At 43.8% G+C, this 27,500-nt stretch overlaps 2 protein-coding genes across 2 annotated transcripts in view; both read right to left on the bottom strand.

The window, feature by feature from the left end:
• LOC130203614 (ras-related protein Rab-26-like) overlaps positions 1-15,233 on the bottom strand; it is a 36,849-nt gene extending 21,616 nt beyond the window's left edge. Inside the window, exons 1-3 of the mRNA XM_056429940.1 lie at positions 14,988-15,233; positions 14,046-14,156; positions 1,775-1,816 (exon numbers count right to left, since the gene is read on the bottom strand). Coding sequence (XP_056285915.1) covers positions 1,775-1,816; positions 14,046-14,156; positions 14,988-15,164 — 330 coding nt within the window. The 5' untranslated portion in view covers positions 15,165-15,233. The remainder of the gene's footprint in view (positions 1-1,774; positions 1,817-14,045; positions 14,157-14,987) is intronic.
• A 1,578-nt stretch (positions 15,234-16,811) lies between these two features.
• Positions 16,812-27,500, bottom strand: part of lmf1 (lipase maturation factor 1) — a 15,814-nt gene continuing 5,125 nt past the window's right edge. The window contains exons 5-11 of the mRNA XM_056430000.1: positions 24,603-24,668; positions 22,826-22,993; positions 22,067-22,247; positions 19,318-19,471; positions 19,058-19,241; positions 18,482-18,594; positions 16,812-18,015 (exon numbers count right to left, since the gene is read on the bottom strand). Coding sequence (XP_056285975.1) covers positions 17,829-18,015; positions 18,482-18,594; positions 19,058-19,241; positions 19,318-19,471; positions 22,067-22,247; positions 22,826-22,993; positions 24,603-24,668 — 1,053 coding nt within the window. The 3' untranslated portion in view covers positions 16,812-17,828. The remainder of the gene's footprint in view (positions 18,016-18,481; positions 18,595-19,057; positions 19,242-19,317; positions 19,472-22,066; positions 22,248-22,825; positions 22,994-24,602; positions 24,669-27,500) is intronic.

Below are 27,500 nucleotides of genomic sequence, written 5' to 3'. Positions count from 1 at the left end.
CCTCTACCTGTCCCCGTAAACCAGGTCAACTATGACCCTCTACCTGTCCCCGTAGACCAGGTCAACTATGACCCTCTACCTGTCCCCGTAAACCAGGTCAACTATGACCCTCTACCTGTCCCCGTAGACCAGGTCAACTATGACCCTCTACCTGTCTCCGTAGACCAGGTCAACTATGACCCTCTACCTGTCCCCATAGACCAGGTCAACTATGACCCTCTACCTGTCCCCATAGACCAGGTCAACTATGACCCTCTACCTGTCCCCGTAGACCAGCTCCCAACTGATTTACAACTCGTCAAACACAGCAGCAGCTTTTCAAAATAAAGGTGTTTGCCATTTTCACAGGAAGTAGTGAGAGTTTTTGGAAAGGACGGTGTTTGGGGTTAAATGGGTATGTTTGTTGAGTGGGATGCGTTACGTCCTTGAGAGGGGTATTCAAGGTGATTTATGTATCTGAGAACAACATGTTGAAATCTCTTTTGAGACGTTTTTCAGCATCTACCCAAAAACCCATCGACCCCCCCCAACTTCATGATGACTTATTTTTGTGTTTTCGGACCAATTCCCGCTCTATAACGAGGAAACACGAGGAATGGAGTTAGAATTTGAGTCCCTCGTTCTTAAAATTGGAGGGCGTCGTGTTCTTTGACAAGATAATGTGTGTTTAAAGGGTCTTTTTATCTGATCCCTCCCCCTCCGTATATTCCTTTATTCCACATGTTTTTTGAGCTTTGCTACTCTCTCTCTCTCTGTTTTCCTGGTTGATTCTCTCTCTCTCTCTGTTTTCCTGATTAATTCTCTCTCTCCCTTTCTCACAGGCTCTTTGTCACATTTCATATTGAGTATGAAGGTCATTTCTTCTAACTGGAGGAACATTTAAGATGGAGAATGACGGTTAAATAAAACTTAAGAGGTAATTAAATCCTCCGAAGAGGACGCGTCCTAAAACAAAAAAGGCAAGAACGGAAATGTCATCTTATAAACGCAGACGCCGCGTCACATGTCTCAGCTCCACGGATGCTCAGCATCTCACGGCTCGTTGTTTTCGGTTTCACGGCCCTCGACTTTCATATTTTGACAGAAGCATCCACGGTGTGCAGCCGCCCCCCGTTAGGACGATTATCTGGTGACTAGATTGTCACATTTAGCAAAATAAATGAACGAATATCTCCCTCGTGGAGTTGGTGGAGACCAGAAGCAGAGCTCAAAGAAGAGGGAGCACCAGACTTCTCGACATCAGGTAGCCTGAAACACGACTTTGAAGGAAGGTGCACGTTCATCTGTATGCCTGATGTGTGAAGGTTAATAAATACACAGTCTATAGCAGTATTTATAGCTAATTCTGCGGGTTTTGCAAAACTGGACCTGTGCAGGACTGAAATGTTCTATTTTAATTCCTGTTCCACAAGTTCTAAGAAGCTAAAAAGGTGTGAATATGCAACTTTTAATTGAACCCATTGATGGGAAATCACCTGACATACCTCATTGCACCGATGTGCAGGCCGCTCATGAGAGATGAGGACGGCGGCGTGAACGATGTGGAAACACGCCGTCTGCCTCTGGCTGAGAACTCCCAGCCCTGATAATCTGGTGAACGTCTGTTATTCCCTCTCGTGTTTCCAGGCGGGCGGAGCGGCGGCTAACTGACTGACGGAGATTAACTCGGGCCTCATTAAGTCATCGTTTGGAGCTCAGTGTGTATTTATATAACTTTGTTTAAGCGAACTCTTTAGCATTTAAATGAGGACAAAAAGAGACGTAGAGTTCTCACCTGCAGTTTGACCTTCACGGCGTCAATGCTCATGACTTTATTCTGAAAGACAAAATAAGACCTACATGAAAATAATGTAGAAAACAAGGAAACAGGAAGAGAAGAGAGATGAAGACACGTGAAGACAAGATCATGAACATATTACAGGCGCATCAGATTAAATAAAGAGGAAATGGCCGCCGAGGGGGAACTCAGATCGAGTTGGGAAAGCATGTGGCGGTATTATGGTCTGCTTATGCAACAACAGTTCTATGCACACACGCACACACACACACCTTTTCTTTTGATGAAGACCTTTGTTTCAGGGAGTTGCATCATTTACCAACATCGTAGTCCCCAAGCAGTTAAGCAGAGTGCACACACACACACACACACACACACACAAGCTTTCTGATATCTTTTTAAAATGGCGCCAACTTGACGGTCAACAGTTGAAGCAGCTCCTGCATTTTTACTTTTGATCTATTTTTTTTTACGAGCTAGACGGCAGATCTAACTTTGCCGTCCGTCGTTATACGCGGGATGTGAAACACATTTAAAGCCTCTGTCGGGACCCAGTAGGAATATCAACATCCCCCGTGTGTCACGGAGAGAGAGAGAGAGAGAGACAGAGAGGGAGAGAGAGATTGGTGTGAAAGATGTTCGTCTCTGCATTTTAAAAACGAGTCACGATCGCAATCGGCCCAATCGCCGACAAAGTACTTTCCCTCATTCGTAATGCATTTCATCCATATTGCAAGGGCTGTTGGGAGTTATGCTGAGTTTACCTTCCCAATGGGAAGCCCTTACCGCTGCTCTAGGAAGCGTTTGCTGCTTGTCTGCTGCAGTATAACTCTGGAAAGAGGAACTGCCCAAGGCCTCTGGGAACAAACTGTTTGTTCCTGCAGAGACGTTCATGCCAACGCGAGCGAGGAGAAGTCTTTCATGATGGCCGCTGAGAGGTTACAGATGATGACGTTCATCACAGCAGCAAGTGTGTGATTACATGTCAGGAAGATGGCTCCAGCGACGCCTCCTCAAGACGTCTTTCTGTGGCCGACCCCACACCGGAGCTCAGGAGTCTCAATGCATAACCTTCGCTCCGTGTCTCTCGAGGTCATGTGCATTCCAGACCACGAGAAGCTTTTGTGCCTCAACTTGACGAAACCGTAACATCGTCATTCAGATCGGAAAACAAGATTTATTTTGAAAAGGTACCGACGATGTCTGTCGTCACAAAGGCAGATCGGAAAAACACCTTTCGAGGACGTGGATTATGATAGATAGATAGATGGATAGGTGATAGATATAGAGATAGATAGATAGGTGATAGATGTAGAGATAGATAGGTGATAGATAGGTGATAGATATAGAGATAGATAGATAGGTGATAGATATAGAGATAGATAGGTGATAGATATAGAGATAGATAGATAGGTGATAGATATAGAGATAGATAGGTGATAGATAGGTGATAGATAGGTGATAGATATAGAGATAGATAGGTGATAGATATAGAGATAGATAGATAGGTGATAGATATAGAGATAGATAGATAGGTGATAGATATAGAGATAGATAGATAGGTGATAGATATAGAGATAGATAGATAGGTGATAGATATAGAGATAGATAGATAGGTGATAGATATAGAGATAGATAGATAGGTGATAGATATAGAGATAAATAGGTGATAGATATAGAGATAGATAGATAGGTGATAGATATAGAGATAGATAGATAGGTGATAGAGATAGATAGAGATAGGTAGGTGATAGATATAGAGATAGATAGATAGATAGGTAGGTGATAGATATAGAGATAGATAAATAGGTGATAGATATAGAGATAGATAGATAGGTGATAGATATAGAGATAGATAGATAGATAGGTAGGTGATAGATATAGAGATAGATAGATAGGTGATAGATATAGATAGATAGATAGATAGGTGATAGATATAGAGATAGATAGATAGGTGATAGATAGGTGATATATATAGAGATAGATAGATAGATAGGTAGGTGATAGATATAGAGATAGATAGATAGGTGATAGATAGGTAGAGATAGATAGATAGGTGATAGATAGGTGATAGATATAGAGATAGATAGATAGATAGGTAGGTGATAGATATAGAGATAGATAGATAGGTGATAGATATAGAGATAGATAGGTAGGTGATAGATATAGAGATAGATAGATAGGTGATAGATATAGAGATAGATAGGTAGGTGATAGATATAGAGATAGATAGATAGGTGATAGATAGGTGATAGATATAGAGATAGATAGATAGGTAGGTGATAGATATTTAGATAGATAGATAGTTGATAGATAGATAGAAAGGTGATAGATAGATAGGTGACAGCTAGGTAGGTGATAGGTGACAGGTATACCTACCACCTACCTAGCTTAGATAGATAGGTGACAGCTAGATAGATAGGTAATAGATAGATAGATGGATAGATAGGTGATATATATATATATATGTGATAGGTGATATATAGCTGATAGATAAATAGATAGATAGGTGACAGATAGGTAGATATAGGTAATAGATAGATGGATAGATAGGTGATATATATGTATACATATATATATGTGATAGGTGATATATAGCTGATAGATAGATGGATAGATAGGTGATATATATATGTGATAGGTGATATATAGCTGATTGATAAGTAGATAGATAGGTGACAGATGGGTAGGTAGGTGATAGATAACTCTTCTCCACCACTTGTTACTAACTCTTCATTGGGGAACTTGTCGGGATCTGATAAATATTTTAATTGTATTCATAAAACTAGAAATAACACCCACATTGAACATTACACGTATGTGTAATGGAAGAAGATGAAGATGAAGTTGGTGGAGTCACAACTGAGACGTCTGTGTTCATGGACCAGCAGGTAAACCCCGGAGCGGCACGGCAGTGTTACTCGTGTCGAGTGAAGCTGTTCGTGGCGCTGCGTGGGCCGGGTGTTTATATAACTGTGAGTCCACAACACCGTCCGGCACAGCGCCGCGGCGCCGTGGGAAACCCGTCTGCTCCCGGCGCCGAGCAGCTGTCGCTGTGCGGAGGCTTCAGGGAGAACCACAGAACCCACAGGACGGCTCGTCTCGTCAGACTGAGGAGACGAGAGACCCGAGAGACCGGCATTACGCTGGCTCCAGTTCATTCATTTCACTATAGGCAACCTGGAAATAAAGTTTATATAATAAATAATATAATATTGACCTCGAGCTGAATCTAAAAAGGCTCATAGCGGCTGCGTTGCTGACCTGGAAAAACAAACAGAGGCGAGCCATTTGTTTCACATACAAGGACGCACATGTGACCCAACACAGCTGCACACACACACACACACACACACACACACACAACAAAGACGTGGATGTGTGTTATTAAAATGCACAGAGGAACCATAATTTAGAAAAATATGAGGGGTGACCACAGATGGGATGAAAATGACCGAAATCCTCGTGATGTGTTTTCTGCTCATGAATAGTTCAGGAGGGATATTAAATATAATTATATTAGATTTTAATTTATTCATTTATTCAAATTTTTTTTACAAATATACAATAAAATAAAATAAAACATTAGGACATATTACATTTAAGAATTTAAATTTAAAAAAGGAAAAAGAAAAAGTCAAAAATGAAAGTGTATAAAATAAACAAGCGAATCCTGAATATGCCGCTGTAGACGTGTCACTGTCATTATTTACCTTTAATCATGAAAGGAAAATTCATTGGAAGATGATGCAGTTTTCTGCAAATTCTGTATTTTCTAACGCTGCAGTCCAAAAAAAAGAAATTACAAAACGTCGTCTAAGTTTCTGCTCGCGCCCTCCCTCCTTCCATCTGCAGGGCTGCTCCATATTGATATTTCAATAACCCGAGGCGGCTGTTGCATCTAATTTTCTCTCCCACCTCCACTCTTTTTCCTCATTGTACTCTCGACCTCTTCTCTTCCTCCGTCTGTTTACTTCCTCTCCCTCTCGTCTCGGCGCTCTCGTATTAATGCCGAAGGTCCGCCGGTCGCCAGCGTGATGAAACCAAGTCTGAGCAAAAGGTTATAACACATTTCAAAGGTTTGAAAATAGAGAGCTTGTCTTTCTCTTCCTCCCATCAAACCGCCATCTGTTCAACCAGAAAGAAGTCCGTCTCCCAGAGTCCAGACGAGACCACCACGCAGAACAGATGAGTAGAATAACAAGGGTTCACCGAGGACTGGAGGTCAACGTAGTCCTCATGAGCCTGTAGCCAATTGTGCTATACTTTATTTTCCTTATTTTAGGCTCATTTATAGTTCAAATTTCCTATAATTAATCTGTATTATGCTTAATTATCTCTATTTTAGGCTAATTTATAGTTCAATGTTCCTATAATTAAACTTTACTATGCTTAATTATCTCTATTTTAGGCTAATTTAAACTTCCAATTTGCTTTAATTAAATTGAACTATGCTTGATTATTCCTATTTTATGATCATTTATAGTTCCAATTGGCTTCAATTGAGAGGTGATTATTAAAGTCTTTACTCTATAATTGTACATTACATATAACACACGGTAAGGCGATGAAATAGAATGTGCTGTTGGAGATTCGGTGTCAGTGGCTATAGAACCGTATAGAACCGCCACCTCGCAGCAAAAGGGTTCCATTCCCGAGTCAGACGGACACTTTTTTGCATTTTTTTCTCTCCTTCATAGTTCAAAAAAGTGTGTGTGTGTGTGTGTGTGTGTGTTCGGCCGTACACACACACACATGTGCAGGCTAAGAATAAACACGCATTATGCCACATTACTGTAATTTCCACTCTGTGCTCTGTTAAATAAAGTTAACTTGCAAAGTTAATCGCGAATGCCACACACGCACACACACACACAGACACACACACACACAGGCTGGGTTATTGACAAAAATGCCCATTAATATTCATCAGCAGCCGAAGCGTCCGACGGCTCTAAGCTATCCGTCCGTCAAACTGCCTGAACCAGCATTTACTTTGAATACATTTGTGTAATCAGGACCCGTTTCATGGGAAGATCAAAGCCCTGAACTGTGACGTAATGTCACATTAAATAAGGTTTATCATCATATCCATAGTCTGCTCGGTATAAGAGGAAAGTGGAAACGTTGGAGCAGTGAAATGTGTTTTCAGCCTTTGACATGAAGTCTTTTTGAAAGTAACAACATATGAAATAACTGCTTGATTATGTAATTTAATAACTCTCCGTTTTTTATTTCTAGAGGTATGTGGAGTGCTAGCTCCACTCTGCATGCTAAGCTAAGCTAACTAGCCGCTAGTTCCATCTTCATATTTACCTGACAAAAATGGTCTAAATTACATTAATTGGTCCCAATTTGGAGTTAAAGCCCCACTATGTAGTTTTTCCCTTTTAGCGCCCCCTTCAGGTTTTTAGGTATTTAACGTTTACTTCAGTGTCGTAAATACCCAGTTACGATAGATGCAGCCTCGCATACACTTGTATTGAGTTGGGATCATGTGTTGTCCTGTATTATAATATTATTATTATTATTATTTGTACGTGTCACGGGTTATAAAAGGTGACGCAAGTTTTTTTTTGTTTGGAGCGCGCTGACAGGCGGCGGACTCAGAACGGCAGCAATCCGGCGACTGTTTCTATTTTGGATTTATACCAACGGGCGGGATCACTAATAGAAGACTGCGCAGGAACACTGAACTGGGCCCAGCACCTACCGGACTCGGGTGAAGTAGCGCGGGGATTGAACGCGGCGCCTCGCCATGTTTCCGCATGGTCGGTCAGCTGTTTGCCGGCTTTTTTGGGTGCGCGTGCAGTCATTTACTTTTGTTTTGGGGGACTGCAAATGTGGAGTACGTGTGATCGAATACAATATTGTTGACAACACCAAAAAGCTACATAAAAAGCTCCCCTTATACTGGAGCTGCGAGCGTGGAGTGGCACTTTATGACATTGCGTAATCACTGCCAGAAAGCAGGTCGAAGTACATCCGCCAGATGGAGCGGCAATAGCGGAGACGCAAATCGTCATATTAAAAGTCATTGTAGCGGCACCATTTTTTTCAAGCTGTTATTTTAAGGTACAAAAGTTACATAGTGTTGCTTTAACAGTTGAAAAATAAATTCAAAAATTCAAAAAGCGGAAAAAAATGTCTGACTTTTTTACGGATATATTTTCTTTATTTAAAAACCGACAGGCTCGCTGATTGATTTTTTGGTGCAATTTTGCAAGATCTCGGCAATTAACTCACAGTGTCACGAGTACTGGTGGGATTAGGGGTCCAAAGCATGCGAATAAAACGTTTTGATAAACCCTAAACTCAAAACAATCCTAAACTCTAATGAGGCAGCAGATCTACAAACACACGTCACACACAAAGAGACAGGTAATGTTCTCACTTCACTATCGGGAGGTAAACAGGGAAACTGCCAGCCAACTCCATCAAAAAGCTTTTACGACACACACACACACACAAACACACCTACACGTTACCCACGTGTGTGTCTACAGTACACGGGTGTATGATTAATGAAGACCTAATGAGAGTATTTCAGCATGCTGGCTCTTCATGTTTTTGGGGGGGGGTGGGGGGGGGGCAACGCCAAATTAAGAGAAAATCCTTTGAGCGGTTCAAAGAGAGACGAAGACAGAAGCTGCTGTGCCGATGACGTGCCTCCGTAGGGGTTACCGGACCCAAAAGGTTCGGAAAAAGAAATGAAATAAAAGAAAGAAGCTGCCGATTTGCCCGGCGCGTTTTTGCCGAGGCGTTTTCGGAGCGGCTGCGCCTTTAAAAGTGGCGTCTGGTGTGATGGCGCCCTGACCCACGGAGACACACACCGAGCCTTCCAGGACCAGGCCCTGGTCTCCTCCAGCCTCCCACCCCTCTTCCTCCTCTGGCTGACACCCTGGCCATACGACCAGCGGGTCCTGGATCGGTCCCCCTGTGCTCCCTTTGCATCTACTTCCTTCCCGTTTTCCCGTCTTCTCTTAAACTCCGAGCTTCTCTTTCAAAACTCTATCGCCCACCGCTCAGCGCCCTTGTTCTTCTCCCCCCCCCACCTCGACCTCCCTCAATGGTCTCGCTGTCAAAACTCTCAGCAAAATGAAGGCAGCCAACCAAGATGAGTCCACTTTAAAAGCGTGGCCCGTCCCACAGAGCGTCCACACGGCCTCTCTCTGCACACCGGATCCCAGAGGAAATCACTTCCTGCTGAAGGCGGTACTTGTATCACGGTATTCCATCCATGCACGGTTGTGTTTTATTACTCTATTACATACAAGCACGGTAATCACAATCCTACACGTTAGTATTCTCCATACACCGGATGTGGAGCCGCTCCAAACGAGTCCAATGCTCACCCTCGTCTGACCTCTATTCTGGTCTCCACCAACTCCTGAGATAAATATATTGTTGCTAAGCAGGGTTTTAAATACAAGGGAACTATAGGGGGGGGGGGGGTCTTGCTCCCCTGTGAGAGACTTCAGATCCTCGGAAAAACTTCGAGAAGCTCTAACATACTGTAACTTTATATATTCTAGTTGTGGTCCGTCAAACAAAGTAACGCAAAATACTGATGGTCCGCCGTGCGTACGCCCCTTTAACATAACATCGCAACGGTGGACGATATTTATGTTTAGTCGTAGTAGCCTGGCTAAATATGACTCCATGTTCTTCACATAGAGTACAGTGTATTTACAGTTCCTCCCTGCCCCGCCCCCAGGAAGTTTAGTTTAGTTTCGTTCATTAAGGATCCCGATTAGTCTACACCGTAGTGGAGACTATTCTTCCTGGGCTCCAGGCAAAAAAACATTACAATACAATACAAAGACATAAAATGCAGTACAGCATGATCAATTATCACAAAAACACTTAGACTTTGAAATCAACATTTACATTAAAAGAAAAATAATAATACCCAAATACCTTAAATACCTCAAATAATAACCTCATCCACTATAATTGCCTTTCTGATTATTGCTGCCTTAAGTTTCCTTTTGAAATCACATGTATTTCTTGTTAGAGTCACATCTGAGGGGAGCACATCCCAGTATGTCCACTCAAAAAACCGATTCAAGCCCTTCTTAGAGGTGACACATTTAAATATTGTTTGATACATTTAAATAAATCAATTACAAAAATAGATATTTATATTTCATGGGTGGAACACAAAATGTATGAATTCTTTCATTTATTAGATTTATTTAGGTTAGATGGTGTGCATATAAACTCAAAATAAATGTGTTTCATTGAGGACTACCCTTTGCGCATGCGCCAGCTGAAAATCAGTTGTTTACAAGGTGAAGACACTTTCAGGGCTGTATGGTGGTGTAGTGGCTAGCACCGTCGCCTCAAAGCCAGAGGTCCGTGGGTTCAATTCCCAGTTGGGGCTTTCCTTCTGTGTGGATTTAGCATATTTTCTTAGTTAGTTTGTTAGTTTATATTTTGAGTTAGACAAACACAAATTAATTTAATTTAATGAATATCGTTATTTTATTTTAGATGTATTTGATACAAATGAGTTGAACTAACTTAATTACATTGTATTGCACTGATGTGCTAAATTTGAGTTGGAGTTGCATATAATTATTGGATGGAAAACCTGCCAACAATTTAATTGAGTTCATCCAATGAGTCATTTCTTTGAGTGTAGTGGCTCTGTACATTCCTGAGTTCTTAAGTGCATTAGTTCTGGGTAGAGGAAAAGTAAAGTGACCACTTAGTGCCAGGAAGTGACGGTGTACCAGCCTTTTACTTTTCACCTTTCCCTACTTTGAGCATCTTTAAAAGTTATACCCCCAAAGAATATATCTGGGGTATGTTTTTCTTAAAACCCACCAGGGCTGTCATTAGGCCTGTTTTAGGGGGGCTTCTTGAATTGTGTCCATCCTCCAAACACCCCGTGTCCCCACAGACGCTTGGCTCTCAGTCGCAGACTCAAAGGAACCACTTATTTTAGTGTACGGCGTGTAATTCACTCACAAACCGTTCAATCCTCGGTCGTGTAATCCAAACAATAGGCTGGTAATCCGATCACGCCGCGTCGCCTATAAAGTCCTTCTGGGGTTTCTAAAACTTCTTCTTCAGCCCCGATGTTATCCCTCCGCAGTCAGAGGACGCGGCTTGAAGGCGCTTTGGGCATCTCTAGGAGCACCGTGTAATATCACAGCGGTTCGTGGAGGCTTCGGTACCGTTGAGTAAAGTCGGGGCCGACGGCTCGGCGAAGGGTCGCCGTGTATTCCCACATTTTGATGAAGACGAGGGAGTTCTCCAACGGCTGTGCTTCAGATGCAGGAGGGGAAGTAGCACATCGCCCGGCTTCGTCCTCTCGCTTTGAGACTAGATTACGCCGATATTTGTCGTCGCAGTTTCGGGAAGACGGAACAAGCAAAGGATGGCGTTTGTGTGTAAAAAAGGGTTTGTGTGTGTGACTGTGTATGTGAGACTGTCTGTGTGTGTGTGTGACTGAGTGTGTGAGAATATGTGTGTGTGTGTGTGTGGAACGGCGTGTGTGTATGTGAGACTGTCTGTGTGTGTGACTGAGTTGGACTGTGTGTGTGTGTGTGTGTGTGTGACTGAGTGTGTGAGAATGTGTGTGTGTGTGTGTGTATGTGAGACTGTCTGTGTGTTTGTGTGACTGAGTGTGTGAGAATGTGTGTGTGTGTGTGTGGAATGGCGTGTGTGTATGTGAGACTGTCTGTGTGTGTGACTGAGTTGGACTGTGTGTGTATGTATATTTGTGTGTGTGTGACTGTGTGTGTATCAGTGGCGGCTGGTGAATTTTGGGGGGGGGGGGGGGGGGCGCAGTTTAAATATCACTCAACAATGAGAAGAAAAGAGGTTTTGAGTAGAATATTGTAAAAAACAAAGCTTTATTTAAAGAACACAGCGTGCTCAACACGGTCCAATAACAACTATCAACACACTGTAACTTTGGGCATGAGAGGTTCAGAGCAGCTTTAAGGAACATTGGGTTGGGTTTCAGAGGTTTACAGAATAAAAGAGTTTCACCCTCACATGAAAGAGGTTCAGAGCAGAATAGAGTCAGAGAGAGATCACATGTTACATTGGGTGACAGAGCAGACCCACTACTGTAAAGACAAGTAGCCTCCACTCTTTAAAGTGGTCAAACTTCTCAATAACTAATAAGACAGGGTTAGCTTCATGCTGTTAGCTCGTTAGCTTCAAGCTGTTAGCGAGTTAGCTCCATGCTCTTAGCTAGATAACTGCGGCAAGATTCGTGCTTTCCACTTGTCTGAAGCTCTTTAGATCCCTCCCCCTGTTGTAGTCCAGAGAGTTTCAGTCCCTTTGGAACAACAGACAGGGGAAATTAAACAGGCATTACTCACTGAGCCTGCAGCCGACAGCTCCGTTAGCAACCTGCTCGCGTAGCTCCTGGAGCTCTCTGGCTGAGGGAACGATACGTCTCTGATCTGCCGAATAGTCCAGTCACGTGAAATAATAAAACGATGTCATTGGCCAATGAGCGCACATTTTTGCGACCCAAGATTCACGTTTCATCCGCCAATGAGAAGCCGTCCTTACTGAAACGACCGTGAAATGTTTTATCGATGCCGTACACACGTTAGACCAGCGACCCGAAAAAGGGGCGGGGCTTCTCTCCGTGATAATGGCGATATATTATATTTTTTCACATTAACTTAAGTGGTTGTTGACAGGCTGACGGTCTCCCACACACATTTAGCGCGTCAACACGGTATATTTACTATTTAAATGATTTGGCATATAATGTTTTTTGACAGGATGTATTTTTTTTTCTTCTTTTTTTTTTCCATCTAAACATTTTAAGAGGGGCGGCGCCCTAGCGCCCCCTATGGACGAACCGCCACTGGTGTGTATGTGTGTGTGTGACTGTGTGTGTTATTACACTCAGTGTTATCTTTAAATACCAGATGCATGAAAGCAAAAAATAGTTGTTTTTGAGGGAGAATATTTTGAAAGTTATTGAAGAACCTGTAATTTATTCATTGAATCTCACGTAGAACGTTCACCTTCTGGTGGAGCCTGAAGGCACCAGGACACACGGCGGCGTGGGGACTCCATTGTTTCACCATTTTTGTAAAAGAAATCATAAAATAAATTAAACTTTATAGTTCTCTGCCTGCAGCCCAGAGGAGCAGGACGTCTCCACCGCAGGGAGACAAGTCAATGAATAAAACACACAACGTGACGATGGATATGTATAAGAAATGAAGTCACAGTATAAGACAACAATATGAAATTTGCCATTATAACCTTTTCAAAAATGTGAAACATTGAGTCACAATTTTAACTTAAAAAAGACATTTAAAAACTCAGTTCAGTTAAAATCACGACACTTTTGTGTGCGTGTTATTATCACGTCAAACTGTTCACACATATTTCCATTTTATTTAATATAGAATATATACAATTCTGTTTATGAACTTACACTTATATTCTACTTTTAAAATGATTTCTTTTTAATCGAATGAAAAAATATATATATATTTTTTTACAAATCTCACATACCCCCTGCAGTGTCCTCAACGTACCACCAGGGGTACACGTAACCCCATTTCAGAACCACTGGAACAAAGGTTCAAATGAATCATACACAAGTATAGAAGTACACGTGTGTGTATGCAGGGCTGGAGAATAGAGAAGACAACTCTATTTTTTTATTATAGTTTCATTTGTACCGCCACCATAACCCTGACGACCCCCCAGGTACATGAGGTAGAGGCAGGAAACAAAGGACCAGAGCGTGAATAAGTAACCTCACTATAAGAATTATCTTTTTAATTCAGCTTAATTCAGTTTAAAACATGTTTATCTTGGGGTTTAAAGACCCTCGACAGGCCCCTCCCACAAAGAAGACAGGCCCCTCCCACAAAGAAGACATCAATACACCAAGAACACTTTACAACTCGATTAGTTCATCATGACGAGACCCAAAGAGTCGATTTTAAGCGATTATATATATATATAATATATATATATTTTATAAATATATATTATATATATATATTTTATAAATATATATGTTGTATATTTATATAATATATATATATATATTTTATATATATATTTTATATATATATATAAATATATCTTTCTTTAAAATAACATGTTGGTGATCTGCCCTGGTGTCTGACACGTTGTCCCATTCATGACGTCCGGCCTTTGTCTAAATGATGATTGGAGGACTTTGGAATTGGATATCACCTCCTTTTTTCTACTAAACAACACACACGTTGTACAGTGTGTGTGTGTGTGTGTGTGTGTGTGTTACCTTGAAGTCGATGCCCACGGTGGAGATGAAGCTCCCGGCTAGAAAGGCTCCATCTTTGAAGCGAACCAGCAGGCAGGTCTTCCCCACACCTGAATCCCCCACCAGCATCACCTGAGACACACAGGGAGGGTGGCAGCCAGATGTTTGTTGTTATGTCACCGCTAAACAACAACAACAACAGACAGCACGAAGCCGCCTCCTGGTAACTGATCTCTTCCACCACAGACTCTCCACTCATCTGGTGTTCATGTTCCAGTTGGACTCAACTTGAACATTTGACCTTTCACTGCATGTTACGGTCAGTATGATCATGTGACACACGGAGACCGGCTTCATCCTTCATGTTGGGACTCAGCTGGCATGAAGTAACAACGGAGAAATTATACAGAGCACGGACACATTAATGGAAACACATTCAGACGCAAGAACCGCAGAGATGATATGTAAATCATAGATACATCATATATATATATATATATATACTGTTACTTTTTATATATATATATATATACCGTGACTTTATTATATCTAATTACATATATAAATAATAAAGGAACAGTAAATATATATATATAGTAAAGTCACAATATAAGCCCACCATATTAAATAATGAGTCCAATTTGAATTAGCCTTTATAACCTTTTTAAAAATGTGAAATATTGAAAAACAATTTTAATTCAGTGCAAAAAAAGACACTTAAAAAATCTAAACTTTAACTTATTTATCAGTTAAAATGTTGTTGTTGTTATTATCACGTCAAACTGTTTACGCATATTTGAATTTTATTTCATGGCAAAATAAACCAAATTAAACTTCAAAGACAAGCCAACTGGTTTAAAAAGAAAGACAAGGCGGTCAATTGAAGGCGTGTTCTCATTGGTCCTGAGCACATAATTGATTACTTGATTGAACCGCGGGCTCGTGCGTCTCCCGTCCGCTCACCTTGAAGGCGACGTCATAAAACTCTCCGCTGTGGCTGATGGACGGTCTGCTCGGGTACACCAGGCCGGAGGACGGAGCGCCGGCAGCGGCCAGACCCTTCGCCGTCCTGCCGCCGCCCGGCGACGCCCTGGGGCTCCGGGAGCCCCCTTTGCCTCTGGCCGCCTTCTTCCTGGACATGCCTGCGGCCAACCGGCTCCGGGACGAGCACCGGAGATGGGAGAGTTTGGGAAACGCGCGAGACGCCTCAAAAAACCTCTTTTACTTCTTTCCTTTTTGGAGTTGTGGTCATAAGTCACCGGCGCGTCAGAACCGTGGCTGTGCGCAACGCGCGTAAATTGGACCCCGGTCAACGGAGAGATGGCGTCTCCAACGGGAACCAGCTGCTGTCCCCACGGTGCAGCTGGATGACTATTGATCGATCTCTCTCTCTGTCTCTCTCGCTCTCTCTCAGTGCGTACACATGAGAAACTCCACCCCAAAACGGAAATGATATACTTTTTACGACAATGTTGATTAATACCCCAAAAGAGGGAACACAAATAAATACTGGAATGTTTTGGACATTCAATAATTGTTTTGTAACCAGCTTAATAGAAAAATAAATATAAGATGGCAATCTCCATTAAGTTTTATAACCAACTGTCTGACATCTGGACCATAGATGCTCATCACTGCCTAATCTAAACACGTTAAAAGAGTTATTATGTATAATATAATGTACAGTCTGGTTTTCGGGTGTATTTTCCCTGTGCAGGTCTGTGTGGCAGCTTGGGTTTGTGAGCTTCAGTTTCTCTGAGGACATTTTCATATTCAATGCTACATTACATCCAGAACTCTCCCTCTGACTTCTGGGTAACGGGTTCTCACGCGCAGCAGGAGGGCGTCATCTTCACAAAACAAACTGTAGTTTTCTGCTATATTAATAAAAAAAACTGCTCACGAAGAAGTTTGCTGTATCGACTTAAAGATGAAAATATTATATTAACTTAATATATATTCAGCAATATATTGAAACATTTTATTGCAAGTTTAATAACATCTAGAGCCCACCTTCTTGTGGAATACTTTATATATTTTTTAAATTTTATTTAAAAAAGACAAAGCCGTCATCTTTCCGATCAATGTCAATACAATCTAATTGAGTGGCCATCTAGTGGCTATTAGAGGAACTGCACGAGGAGGAAGCAGCTGGAGCAGAGCGTCAAGTTAATAATTTAAGACGCGTGTTTACGTGCAAACATGAACAAACCCTTTTTTGGGTTGACCGATCCATCGTTACAATTGTAATGTCTTCGTCGTGAATTAAGAGCAAAAATAAAATGAATGTGTAAGATAGAGAGTCTGCCGCAGTCGGTGGATCGACGGCCGCCTGACCTTCAAAGTCAAAGGAGAAAGAAAAGCCGGGATTAAGCGATTCTGCTGGAAGATTTGTTTTCAGTGCGAAGGCGGGAGGAGCATGTGGAGACGTTCCATGTGGAGCCGTTTGATTAGCAGGCCGTTAAAAAGCCCCCCCGCGGAGCGGTGCGGAGCCGTGTTTCACTTCATGTCGCTGGAAGCTCGTCACGAGAGCTCAATACTAAATAAATAAGCAACGCATTGAGAGATAATTGCGTGTGAGGGATTTGGCGACACCTAGTGGCGAGGCTGCAGTGTAACCGACTGAAGTGCTGGTTTTTGTCCATTCCGAGTTGTCGTAGAAACATCAGCAACATGGACGGAGTCAGTGACCACGACCCTCTCCATGGACGATATATTCAGGTCATTCTACGGCGACGTGGATAGTTTAATAAATAATACATCATTAAATTAAAATCACAGTATATGTAAAGTATATAAAATAAATGTTTATTGATGTTTCTTCAATTTGAGGAGGATCTGGCCAGAAGGTGATTTATTATTGATGTGGTCACTGATGAAGATGTACGGCTCTGGAGGAACGCCCTCCTCATTAATCACGTGACTCAGTACAGAGTGAGGAGCACAAAAGCCCAGGTGACGTGAATCAGCTGGAGAACGACACCCCCTATTTATATATATACATTATAAATATATATACATATAAATATATATACATACATATAAATATATACATATAAATATATATATATAAAATTAAACTAAAGACACCCGATGGCCGTCCATGGTCCGTGTTCCACACCAGCACAATAAAAACTGCCGGATTTCCCTTTTAATACCATAGTCAAGGTCTTCAGGTCTTCAGGTCCTGGTGGGCTTTAGGTCCTGTTTGGGCTTCAGGTCCTGGTGGGCTTTAGGTCCTGGTGGGCTTCAGGTCCTGGTGGGCTTTAGGTCCTGGTCGGGCTTCAGGTCCTGTTTGGGCTTCAGGTCCTGTTTGGGCTTCAGGTCCTGTTTGGGCTTCAGGTCCTGGTGGGCTTTAGGTCCTGTTTGGGCTTCAGGTCCTGGTGGGCTTTAGATCCTGGTGGGCTTTAGATCCTGGTGGGCTTTAGGTCCCGGTGGGCTTCAGGTCCTGTTTGGGCTTCAGGTCCTGGTGGGCTTCAGGTCCTGGTGGGCTTCAGGTCCTGTTTGGGCTTCAGGTCCTGGTGGGCTTCAGGTCCTGGTGGGCTTTAGGTCCTGTTTGGGCTTCAGGTCCTGGTGGGCTTTAGGTCCTGGTGGGCTTTAGGTCCTGTTTGGGCTTCAGGTCCTGGTGGGCTTTAGGTCCTGTTTGGGCTTCAGGTCCTGGTGGGCTTTAGGTCCTGTTTGGGCTTCAGGTCCTGGTGGGCTTCAGGTCCCGGTGGGCTTCAGGTCCCGGTGGGCTTTAGGTCCTGGTGGGCTTCAGGTCCCGGTGGGCTTCAGGTCCCGGTGGGCTTTAGGTCCCGGTGGGCTTCAGGTTCCGGTGGGCTTTAGGTGCGGGTGCGGCCAGCTCCGGGACTGGAAGTAGCCCCTGAGACCCTCCAGGTCCACGGGGGGGAAGTAGGCCCCGATGCGTCTCCTCAGCCACCACTTCCCCTCCGCCGCGCTGGCGCTGCCCGGCTGGCTGAACCGGTACCGGAAGTGTTCTCCTCGAACCCACCTGAGGAAGAGGAGGAGGATGCGGAGGAAGAAGAGGAAGGAAGAAGAGAAGGAGGAGTTAGAAGAAGAGGAAGAAGAGGAGGAAGAAGAAGGGGTGGAGGAGGGGAGGAAGAGGAAGGAAGAAGAGAAGGAGGAGTTAGAAGAAGAGGAAGAAGAGGAGGAGGAGGAAGAAGAAGGGGTGGAGGAGGGGAGGAAGAAGAGGAGGAGAACAGAGGCATAGTAACCGTCGGGCATCTGGTCTCAGAAGAACTTGTATTATTTGTGTTGTGGGAGCTGAAGTTAAAGTGCTGCCCTCTTGTGGCCAAAATGAGTATTAAAACAATAGAAGACAGACAAATTAACTTTAAAAATACTTTTTGTCACACAGATGAAGAAACAAAGAATTTTTGGAGGATTATCACGGCACAGGAAATACATGATGCAGACCGTCTGCTTCACCCCAGGGTGCCACAGCACCACCCTCTCACCTGGGAGGTGCTCCGCCTCTGAAGGGGTTGTGGTCGAGCAGTGACAGCACCGCGCTGTCATTGGACAGCAGACGTCCGGCGATGTGGATCACCCACTCGCTCTGCTCGTAGGTCTGAGTGCAAAACAACGAGGAGGAGGAGGAGGAAGAGAGAGAATGAGTGAGAGAGAGACGTGGTGTGACAGAGAAAACATAATAAAAGACTAAAGAGTGTGTGTGTATGTCTCTATGTGTACCTGTGTGTGTGTATGTATGTGTGTGTGAGAGTGTATGTGTCTGTATGAGTACCTGTGTGTGCACCTGTGTGTGTGCATGTATGTGTGTATGTGTCGTAACAGGAGGTTTTATCTTCACGTGTGTGTGAACAGGTTTCTGTCTTAATGGGTATGCACTTGGATGGGTGTGTGTGTGTCTGTTTGTGTGTGTAGGTGTGTATGTGAGAGTGTGTGTGGGTGTATGTGTGTGTGTCAGGTGTATAAAGAACAGAGAGGATTTGGAGACTGACAGAAGGAACACAGTGAACAACACTACTGCCCCCTAGTGGCCTCATAGGATGATGATGCCCCCCCCCCCTCACCTGGAAAGCAGCGAACCACATGAGCCAGTCCAGCCGGTAGTGGTACGGCGTGACGAGGCAGGGCCGGCGGGACACGTCGCCGGGCTTACACGGGAACTGGTACTCCTCCCACAGCGCCGCTGGGTCCTGGGGGTCCGGGCTCAGGGTCCCCTGGAAGACCACCTCGGTGCGCTGCTTGGTGATGCTGGAGGGGGGGGGGGGGCATATGAAGACACCACCTGTCCACAGGTAGGCGGTCACGTGACCCGGCGGCTCCGTACCTGCCGAAGGCCCCGTAGGTGTTGACGATGCGCAGTGGGTCGAAGGACGTGTTCATCACCTGCTTGGAGCTGAACAGGTTCATCACCACGGGAACGCTCAGGCAGCCAATCAGAACGCCCAGAGAGAAGTTCACCACGCGGCGCATCAGCATACCTGAAATGTGTACAGTAAGCATACACACACACATATACAGAAAAACACACACACACACACACACATATACAGAAACACACACACACACACACAGAGACAGACACACACACACACACACATATACAGAAACACACACACACACACACACAGACAGACACACACACACACACATATACAGAAACACACACACACACACACACACACCTCTAAATGGTAGAGGGCCCGTTGGTTATGAGTCTAACAGCTGCTCCGTCTCTTCTTCTGGGAACACGACCCGCGCCGTACCTTTGGGGGGTCTGGGGGCGTACCTTTGGGGGGTTTGGGGGCGTACATTTGGGGGCGTACCTTTGGGGGGTCTGGGGCAGTGGCGGTGCGTCCATAGAGGGCGCTAGGGCACCGCCCCTCTTAAAATTTTGAGATGAAAAAAAAAAAAGATCCTGTCAAAAAACATGATATGCCAAATCATTTAAATTGTAAATATACCGTGTTGATGCGCTAAATGTGTGTGGGAGACCGTCAGCCTGTCAACAACCACTTAAGTTAATGTGAAAAAATATAATATATCGCCATTATCACGGAGAGAAGCCCCTCCCCTTTTTCGGGACACCGGCCCAATGTGTGTGTACGGCAGCGAGAAAACATTTCAGTCGTTTCGGCAAGGACGGCTTCTCATTGGCGGATGAAACGTGAATCTTGGGTCACAAAAATGTGCGCCATGGCCACTGGTCACGTGATTGGACTATTCGGCAGATCAGAGACCCGTATGTTCCCTCAGCCCAGAGAGCAGTGTTGCCAGGTCCACGGTTTCCCCGCGGAATCGGGCTACTTTTGAAGTGTTGCGCGGGTTGAATTTTTTGTCCGCTGGTTCGGGTAGACCTATTTTGCATGCAAATTACATGAATATCTTTAAATAAAAATCCATATTTTAAATGAAATAATTTATTCATACCCAAATCCTACCAAATTGACAGCTCAGATCAGCACGTCCACACATTTTATTTATGATAATATACTGTATCTAATTACACAAGGCCATTTTAGGACCTAGGTGAAATAACTGTTTCGGGAAAACTGCTTTTAATGCTGGCATACTAAACATTTGTTGTTACTTTGTAGATATTACAATACATTTGGCAATGATAGCAATGCTGTTGGACTTTAAAAGCAGTGTATATGGTTTGGCACGAGCATATTTTGAGTTCTGATATTGGGCTGGTTTTTGGGCTGGTTTTATTGGCCATTGGGCTGGTTGTGTCACACAGACCTGGCAACCCTGCCAGAGAGCTCCACGGACGGAGGTACGCGAGCAACATAGCTCGCAGAAGCTTTATGTTAGTATGGCGTCGGCGACTGAAAACTCTGTGGTATCTCTACACCAAACACCTTTCAATCGACGGTCAGATATTGACAAGAAGAGGCTGAAAGAGTTGGGACCCGAACATCCGGATTGAAAAATTCTGCAGCAAAGCGCTGACCGCGGGAGGACGTACGTAGCTTCTCCTTAAGCCTATATGCTAACCGGAGCTGGTTAGCTGGATGCTCCATGAGTAATTTGTTTTTTTGTTTCTCCTGTCTGTTGTTCCAAAGTCCTGAGACTGAAACTATCTGGACTACAACGGGGTGAGGGATCTAAAGATCTGCAGACAAGTGTAAAGCACAAATCTTGACGCAGTTATCTAGCTAAGAGCATGGAGCTAACTAGCTAACAGCCTGAAGCTAACCCTGTTTGCAGAGCAGAGCAGCAGAAGGAGACCGAACTGGCATCGAAAACACAACGAAGAAGTTCTGAAAAACAGACACATTCCCTCCAGAATAATGGAGGCTGGTCACAGACATGATTGACTTTAACCAGAGTTATTGAGAAGTTTGACCACTTTAAAGAGAGGAGGCTACTTTTCTTTACAGTAGTGGCTCGACTCTGTCACCAATGTAACATGTGATCTCTTTCTGACTCTATTCTGCTCTGAACCTCTTTCATGTGAGGGTGAAACTCTTTTATTTTGCAAACCTCTGAAACCCAACCCAATGTTCCTTAAAGCTGCTCTGAACCTCTCATGCCCAAAGTCACAGTGTGTTGATAGTTGTTATTGGACAGTGTTGAGCATGCTGTGTTCTTGAAATAAAGCTTTGTTTTTTACAATATTCTACTCAAAACCTCTTTTCTTCTCATTGTTGAGTGATATTTAAACTGCGCCCCCCCCCCCCAAAATGTCACCAGCCGTCACTGGTCTGGGGGCGTACCTTTGGGGGGTCTGGGGGCGTACCTTTGGGGGGGTCTGGGGGCGTACCTTTGGGGGTTTTGGGGGCGTACCTTTGGGGGGTTTGGGGGCGTACCTTTGGAGGGTCTGGGGGCGTACCTTTGGAGGGTTTGGGGCGTACCTTTGGTGGGTTTGGGGTGTATCTTTGGGGGTCTGGGGCATACCTTTGGGGTTTTGGGGCGTACCTTTGGGGGCGTACCTTTGGGGGGTTTGCGGGCGTACCTTTGGTGGGTCTGGGGGTGTACCTTTGGGGGGTTTGGGGGCGTACCTTTGGGGGGTTTGGGGGCGTACCTTTGGGGGGTCTGGGGGCATACCTTTGGGGGGTCTGGGGGCGTACCTTTGGTGGGTTTGGGGGCGAGTCCGGCCGCATCCTCGCTCTGTATCTGGAGCACCGCCTGCTTGGCTCCGCCCCCAGAGTGGAACAAGAAGGCCAGCGCCGCGTCGTCGAAAGAGGCCAGACTGGGAACGATGGTCAGCCAGTTGAGGAAACTGAGGTTCCCGCTCACGATCAGAACCACCTGGGTGGACACAAGAGAAAGAAGAGTTCAGCCAGCATGGTGGACAACTAGTAAGACTTATTTTCATCTCCACGACTTTAAACCAAATGTTCATGAACAAAAACTATTTTAAATCTTGGTGCAGACATGAAAAACTGAGAAAATCAAAAATGTCGTATTTAAACTAACAATGAGAATCCCAAAGCATTCAGTAAATAACCTTAAATGACACAAATGAATGAGAGAATATAGTTTTGATTAAAAGAATAAAATTAAGTTTTTTCAGTTATGGTGCGTTCAGTGCAGCGCGGAAAATGTGCGAATATGAAAGAGCGTATGCCGGCGTTATTCTTCGTAATTCTAATTATTTAAAACTCAGTAAAAAAGCGTAAATGAATATGAATATATAATAAACTTTGGGGATTTGTTTTCTGGAGCCCTGGAAATAAACATTTTTTTAATTCCATGACTTTTCCAGTTTCCCCCGACCGTAGGAACCCTGAAGAGAACTTCTCCTCAGTAAATATGTGTAAAAAACATCTAATGGTCCAAAAAGGCCGAGGAGTAAAACTCTAAACCCGGCGCCCGGGGCGGGTCACCTGGAACAGGATCTGGATCCCTCCGTTGAAGCTCCGCATCCGCCGGCCCAAGAAGGTGAAGAGCGGGAAGAGGAGCTCGATGAGGTGGTTGGAGAACGTCTCGGCGCGGTGAACCCACCACGGGGAGCTGTGCATGTAGTAGGACATGGGGCTGGGAACCGGCTGGGTCTGGGAGGAAGAAATATATATCTTTGAGCTTTTGATGGTGCAAGTGTAAGAAAATAGTGGGTGCTTGAATCTACGAGTTTTAGCTCCACGCGTCGATCACAAAGGTTTCTTGAGCGTAGACTTCTTCCACTGCTGAATAATTCACGTTTTCTCAGTTTTACTTTGGCGCTTAAAAATGTTGCCTGAGTCCAGGACGGAGAGGGGGAACATTTCCACGTCTAAATAAAGGAGCAACTCTATTTAAATGAAGGCAACCCCACCTGCACACACACACACACACACACACACACAAAACAACACCCGCACAGAGCTGTGCAGTGTTCGTGGGATTGAGTGTGTGTGTGTGTGTGTGTGGTGGTCGGACGTAAAAGCCGTGTATTAGCCTGACATGCAAATAGTGTGGCGAAAAAATAAATACGGCACAGAAATAGGTGGTGGAGGAAAAAAACGAAGAAAACAAGACACTGGTGCACCAGTCTGCACTCCAAGAGTTGTTTTAATGGGATGGAAGGAAAAATAAATGGGTGGGTGGGGGGGTGGGAAGAGGGGGAAGAGGGGGTGTTAGTTAACCTGTAGCTCACCGAAAACCAGCCGAAGCAAACAAAACGCCGCCTGTGCCGAAACACGCCTGTGCAGTGGTGTGTGTGTGTGTGTGTGGGGGGGTGAAAGAGAGCAGTGTTGCATGTGTGCATGCATGTAAATCTGCATTCACCCCCCCTCTCCACCCCCTAAGGCCGTTGACAGGTCAGAGAACCGACCCGGCGTGGAACACGAGTTTCCACAATGAAATACGATTTGTCATTTCTCAAAACACTTAAAACAAAACAAAAGAACAAACTTTGTGAATCTGCATAAACGGAGGAGAGGAACCGGAGAACCAGCTCCCCCGGTGAGTCCGGTTCATTTGATTAATTATCGGAGAGAGGACCGAGACCAGTCGGCATTTTACAAGAAACGGAGATAATTCATTCAAAACTCCTCGTATGTCATCCCAAATTAATGGATAATCAGAAAAGTCCTTTTCAGGCTTCTGAGAGGAAAGTCCAAGCAGCTGATTTTGGTAGCATGGTAGCATGGGAGCATGGAAGTATAGAAGTATAAGCGCTTGGTAGCATTGAAGTATGGAAGAATGGTAGCATATTAGCATGGTACAATGGGAGCATGGTAGCATGGAAGTATAGCATTGATAGCATTTAAGTATGGAAGAATGGTAGCATAGTAGCATGGTAGCATTGAAGTATGGAAGAATGGTAGCATGTTAGAATGAAAGCATGTTACAATGGGAGCATGGTAACAAGGAAGCATAGTAGCATTGAAGTATGGAAGAATGGTAGCATGTTAGAATGAAAGCATGTTACAATGGGAGCATGGTAACATGAAGGCATAGTAGCCTACCATGTAAGCATGGTAACAAGGACGAATGATAGCATGGTAGCATCGTAGCATGGAAAAATGAAAGCATGGTAACATGGTAGCCTGGTAGCATCGTAGCATGGACAAATTAAAGCATGGTAACATGGTAGAATGGTAACATGGTAGAATGGTAACATGGTAGCCTGGTAGCATGGTAGCATGGCGTGTTACGCACACTGACTTCCTGTACACTCACCTCGTAGTGGTAGTCCATGCAGGTGAGGTCTCTCCAGCATTTGTCACCTCGGATTTTTATGAGACCCTGAAAAAGACAGAAAAGAGAAGTGGCATGATGAATCTAGCGGCTCCTATCAGTGAGAAGAGTCTTCAGTCAGTTTTTTGGAAGGATAATCTTTCAATTCAATTCAATTCAGTTTATTTGTTTCGCCCATTTTCACATATTAGAAATGTCTCAGAGTGCTTTACAATCTGTACATATAGACATTCCTGACCTTTGACCTCACATTGGATCAGGAACAACTCCCAAACAACCCTTCAGGGGGAAAAAAGTGAAGAAATTATTACACACATTAAAACACAGTAACAACACAATCAATGAATATGACAGAGTGTATGAAGAGTTGGTAGTCGGCATGAACCACGATCCAGACCTCCACGATCCATCAGGCAGACGGAGGTAGAGAGGAGGAGTGGGCGGAGTCTCAACAGGGCCATGGCATAGATGGTAGTCGGCATATTCTACGATCCAGACCTCGATGATCCATCCTGCAGATGGGAACTATGACGTCTCATAGGGTCCTTTCCCGTCTCATTGAGGACTATTCCGATGCTCTGGCCACCGGCACACTGCAAAGAGGACAGTCTGCCAGAAGAGAACAAAATCTGAAAGAACAAATCTAATGTGTTTTCTGCCTGAAGACATCATGAGGCGTTCTGAGGAAGAAGTGAAGACATTTTTGTGGAGTGTCACGAAGGAAGTCGTGGAGGTAGACGATAACAAATAATGCCCTCCTACAGGAACACTTATGGTGAATCTGCTGAATGTGTCCTCCACTCTAAGCCTGTAAATTAACCAAATAAAGCCGTCCGGGACACGAGACACGTCAATATTGACACATCGGCCGGCCGCCTGGAATGCAGAGTAAAAATCACACTTGAACTTCTCTAACCAGATTTAGAAAAGGGCCGAGGACGTCGGGCTGCAGCTGCTGATAATCCAATTTGGATCATGAGACCCTGAGATGTCAACAAGTACAAGACCAGACATAAACCCAGAGACCCCGGGGTGGGGGGGTGGGGGGCCGAGATTTAATTAAGAGTGTAACAAATACTTGTCTGCATTATTTTGATATTCTTAGAAAGCGGTGGCTGGAATAAAAGGAAAGAAAAAAGAAATCTCATTGTACGCCACTGAAAGAGACCGTGACGAATTCATCAGCATGACTCACCAATAAGTCACAGGGAGCAGAGATCTGAGAGAAAAGGAGCTCCGGCCTTCTAAAACAAGTGAAGTCCACGAGTTCGGTCATTTTTCTGTGTGTAGATTCAAAAGCAGACAAGTCAGGACTACTTCCGCCCCTCTTTATACTGTCCAGACGCGCTGGTAAAGGAGTACTAGGTAGTGGCGAGACATAAAAAAGGTCTCCGATCGCTGACGGATCGACTCCCATCGCGGTCGTTGATCCCGTGTTTGGGGTTGTAACGGATCCCCATTTATATGAAGAGGCATGAAACTTACTTACTACTTTATTTTCTTCCTTTGGGTCAGAATACATTCATTAAACTTGTAAACTATCACCACCGTTAAGAGCTTTTTAGCTCTTTTACTTTGGCCCGTCATTATTCTGTCTTTCTTGTGAATCGGCCATCATCGGCCCACATAAGGAGTTAGAAGACAATAAAAGGTCAAAAGTGGCATGAAACTTACTGCTGGTGAAACTACTTCTTTATTGTCTTCCTTTGGGTCAGGATACATTCATTAAACTTGTAAACTATCACCACCGTAAAGAGCTTTTAGCCAAAAAACAAGACGACAGTCAGGTCATGACTACTTTGACCCGTTAATCGTCCATCATCGGCCCACATAAAGAGAATTGGTGGTAAAGGAGTGAAATATTACAAAAACTGAAGGTAGTTCGGACATAAAAAGGTCAAAAGTGGCATGAAACTTACTTCCTCTTCTATTTTCTTCCTTTGGGTCAGAATACATTCATTAAACTTGTAAACTATCACCACCGTAAAGAGCTTGTTAGCCTCACACGGGTCCATTAAACTATTACACTTTTCTTAAAATGTATAAAATACATAAAATCCATCCGTCAGTAATGAAGATCTGCGATTCCTTTTTACCTTTTCAAAATAAAAGTCTGATTTATCTATTAAGAGAGAAAGTAGCACAAAGCCTCGATAAAATCTTCAAACAATACAACATATCATCTAGGAATAAGTCAAAAAACAATAAGGCAAATAAAAAGCAGGCAATCCACCCAAAACAATAAACCTTCCATTGAGTTATTTACAGTTAGCGTCGAACGTTGCGTAATAATAAATAAATCTCCCTGTGTCGAGCAAATAAACCTTTTTAACGTTACGTTTAGTGCTCGTTGTTTTGTTGTATTGTTCTTCTTCCTTCTCACAGCGTTTGTCTACATTTGCAGGCAAAGTGGACAGAACCAGCAAAATAAAATGAAAAAAAATGAAATGAAAATCTGTGATAAAGCTGCTGCACGCTACCAGAACCTGGCAGAAGAACAGTCGTTTACAGCTGGTTTTGGCCACACAATCAGTCCATTTAAATGGTTACTTCAGATAATTTAATATAACCGTTTGGTTTTTATTTCATAGAAGATGCTCCAGGTTTAGGAAATCAATTTAGATATTGAATTTCAAAACATAGGCGAGAAAGACAGTTGGAGAGAGAAGGAAAAGGAGGTTTTCTGAGGTCAGTTTGCTTTCATCCTTTTGGCTCAATCCAGGTTTAGTATTCCAGATGATTCTATTCTGATCACTTTAAAAGTAGAATCCTTATGAGAGCATCCACAAGACAACACTCTTATCTGTATATGACTGCTCCTTGTAATTTTCATATAGGTAAAAGACAGGACCACGTCATTACGCAACACCATCGTCACCC

This window comes from Pseudoliparis swirei, chromosome 13, assembly GCF_029220125.1.
Source record: "Pseudoliparis swirei isolate HS2019 ecotype Mariana Trench chromosome 13, NWPU_hadal_v1, whole genome shotgun sequence".
Lineage (NCBI taxonomy): Eukaryota > Metazoa > Chordata > Actinopteri > Perciformes > Liparidae > Pseudoliparis > Pseudoliparis swirei.
This window is presented reverse-complemented; position numbering and strand designations above follow the sequence as displayed.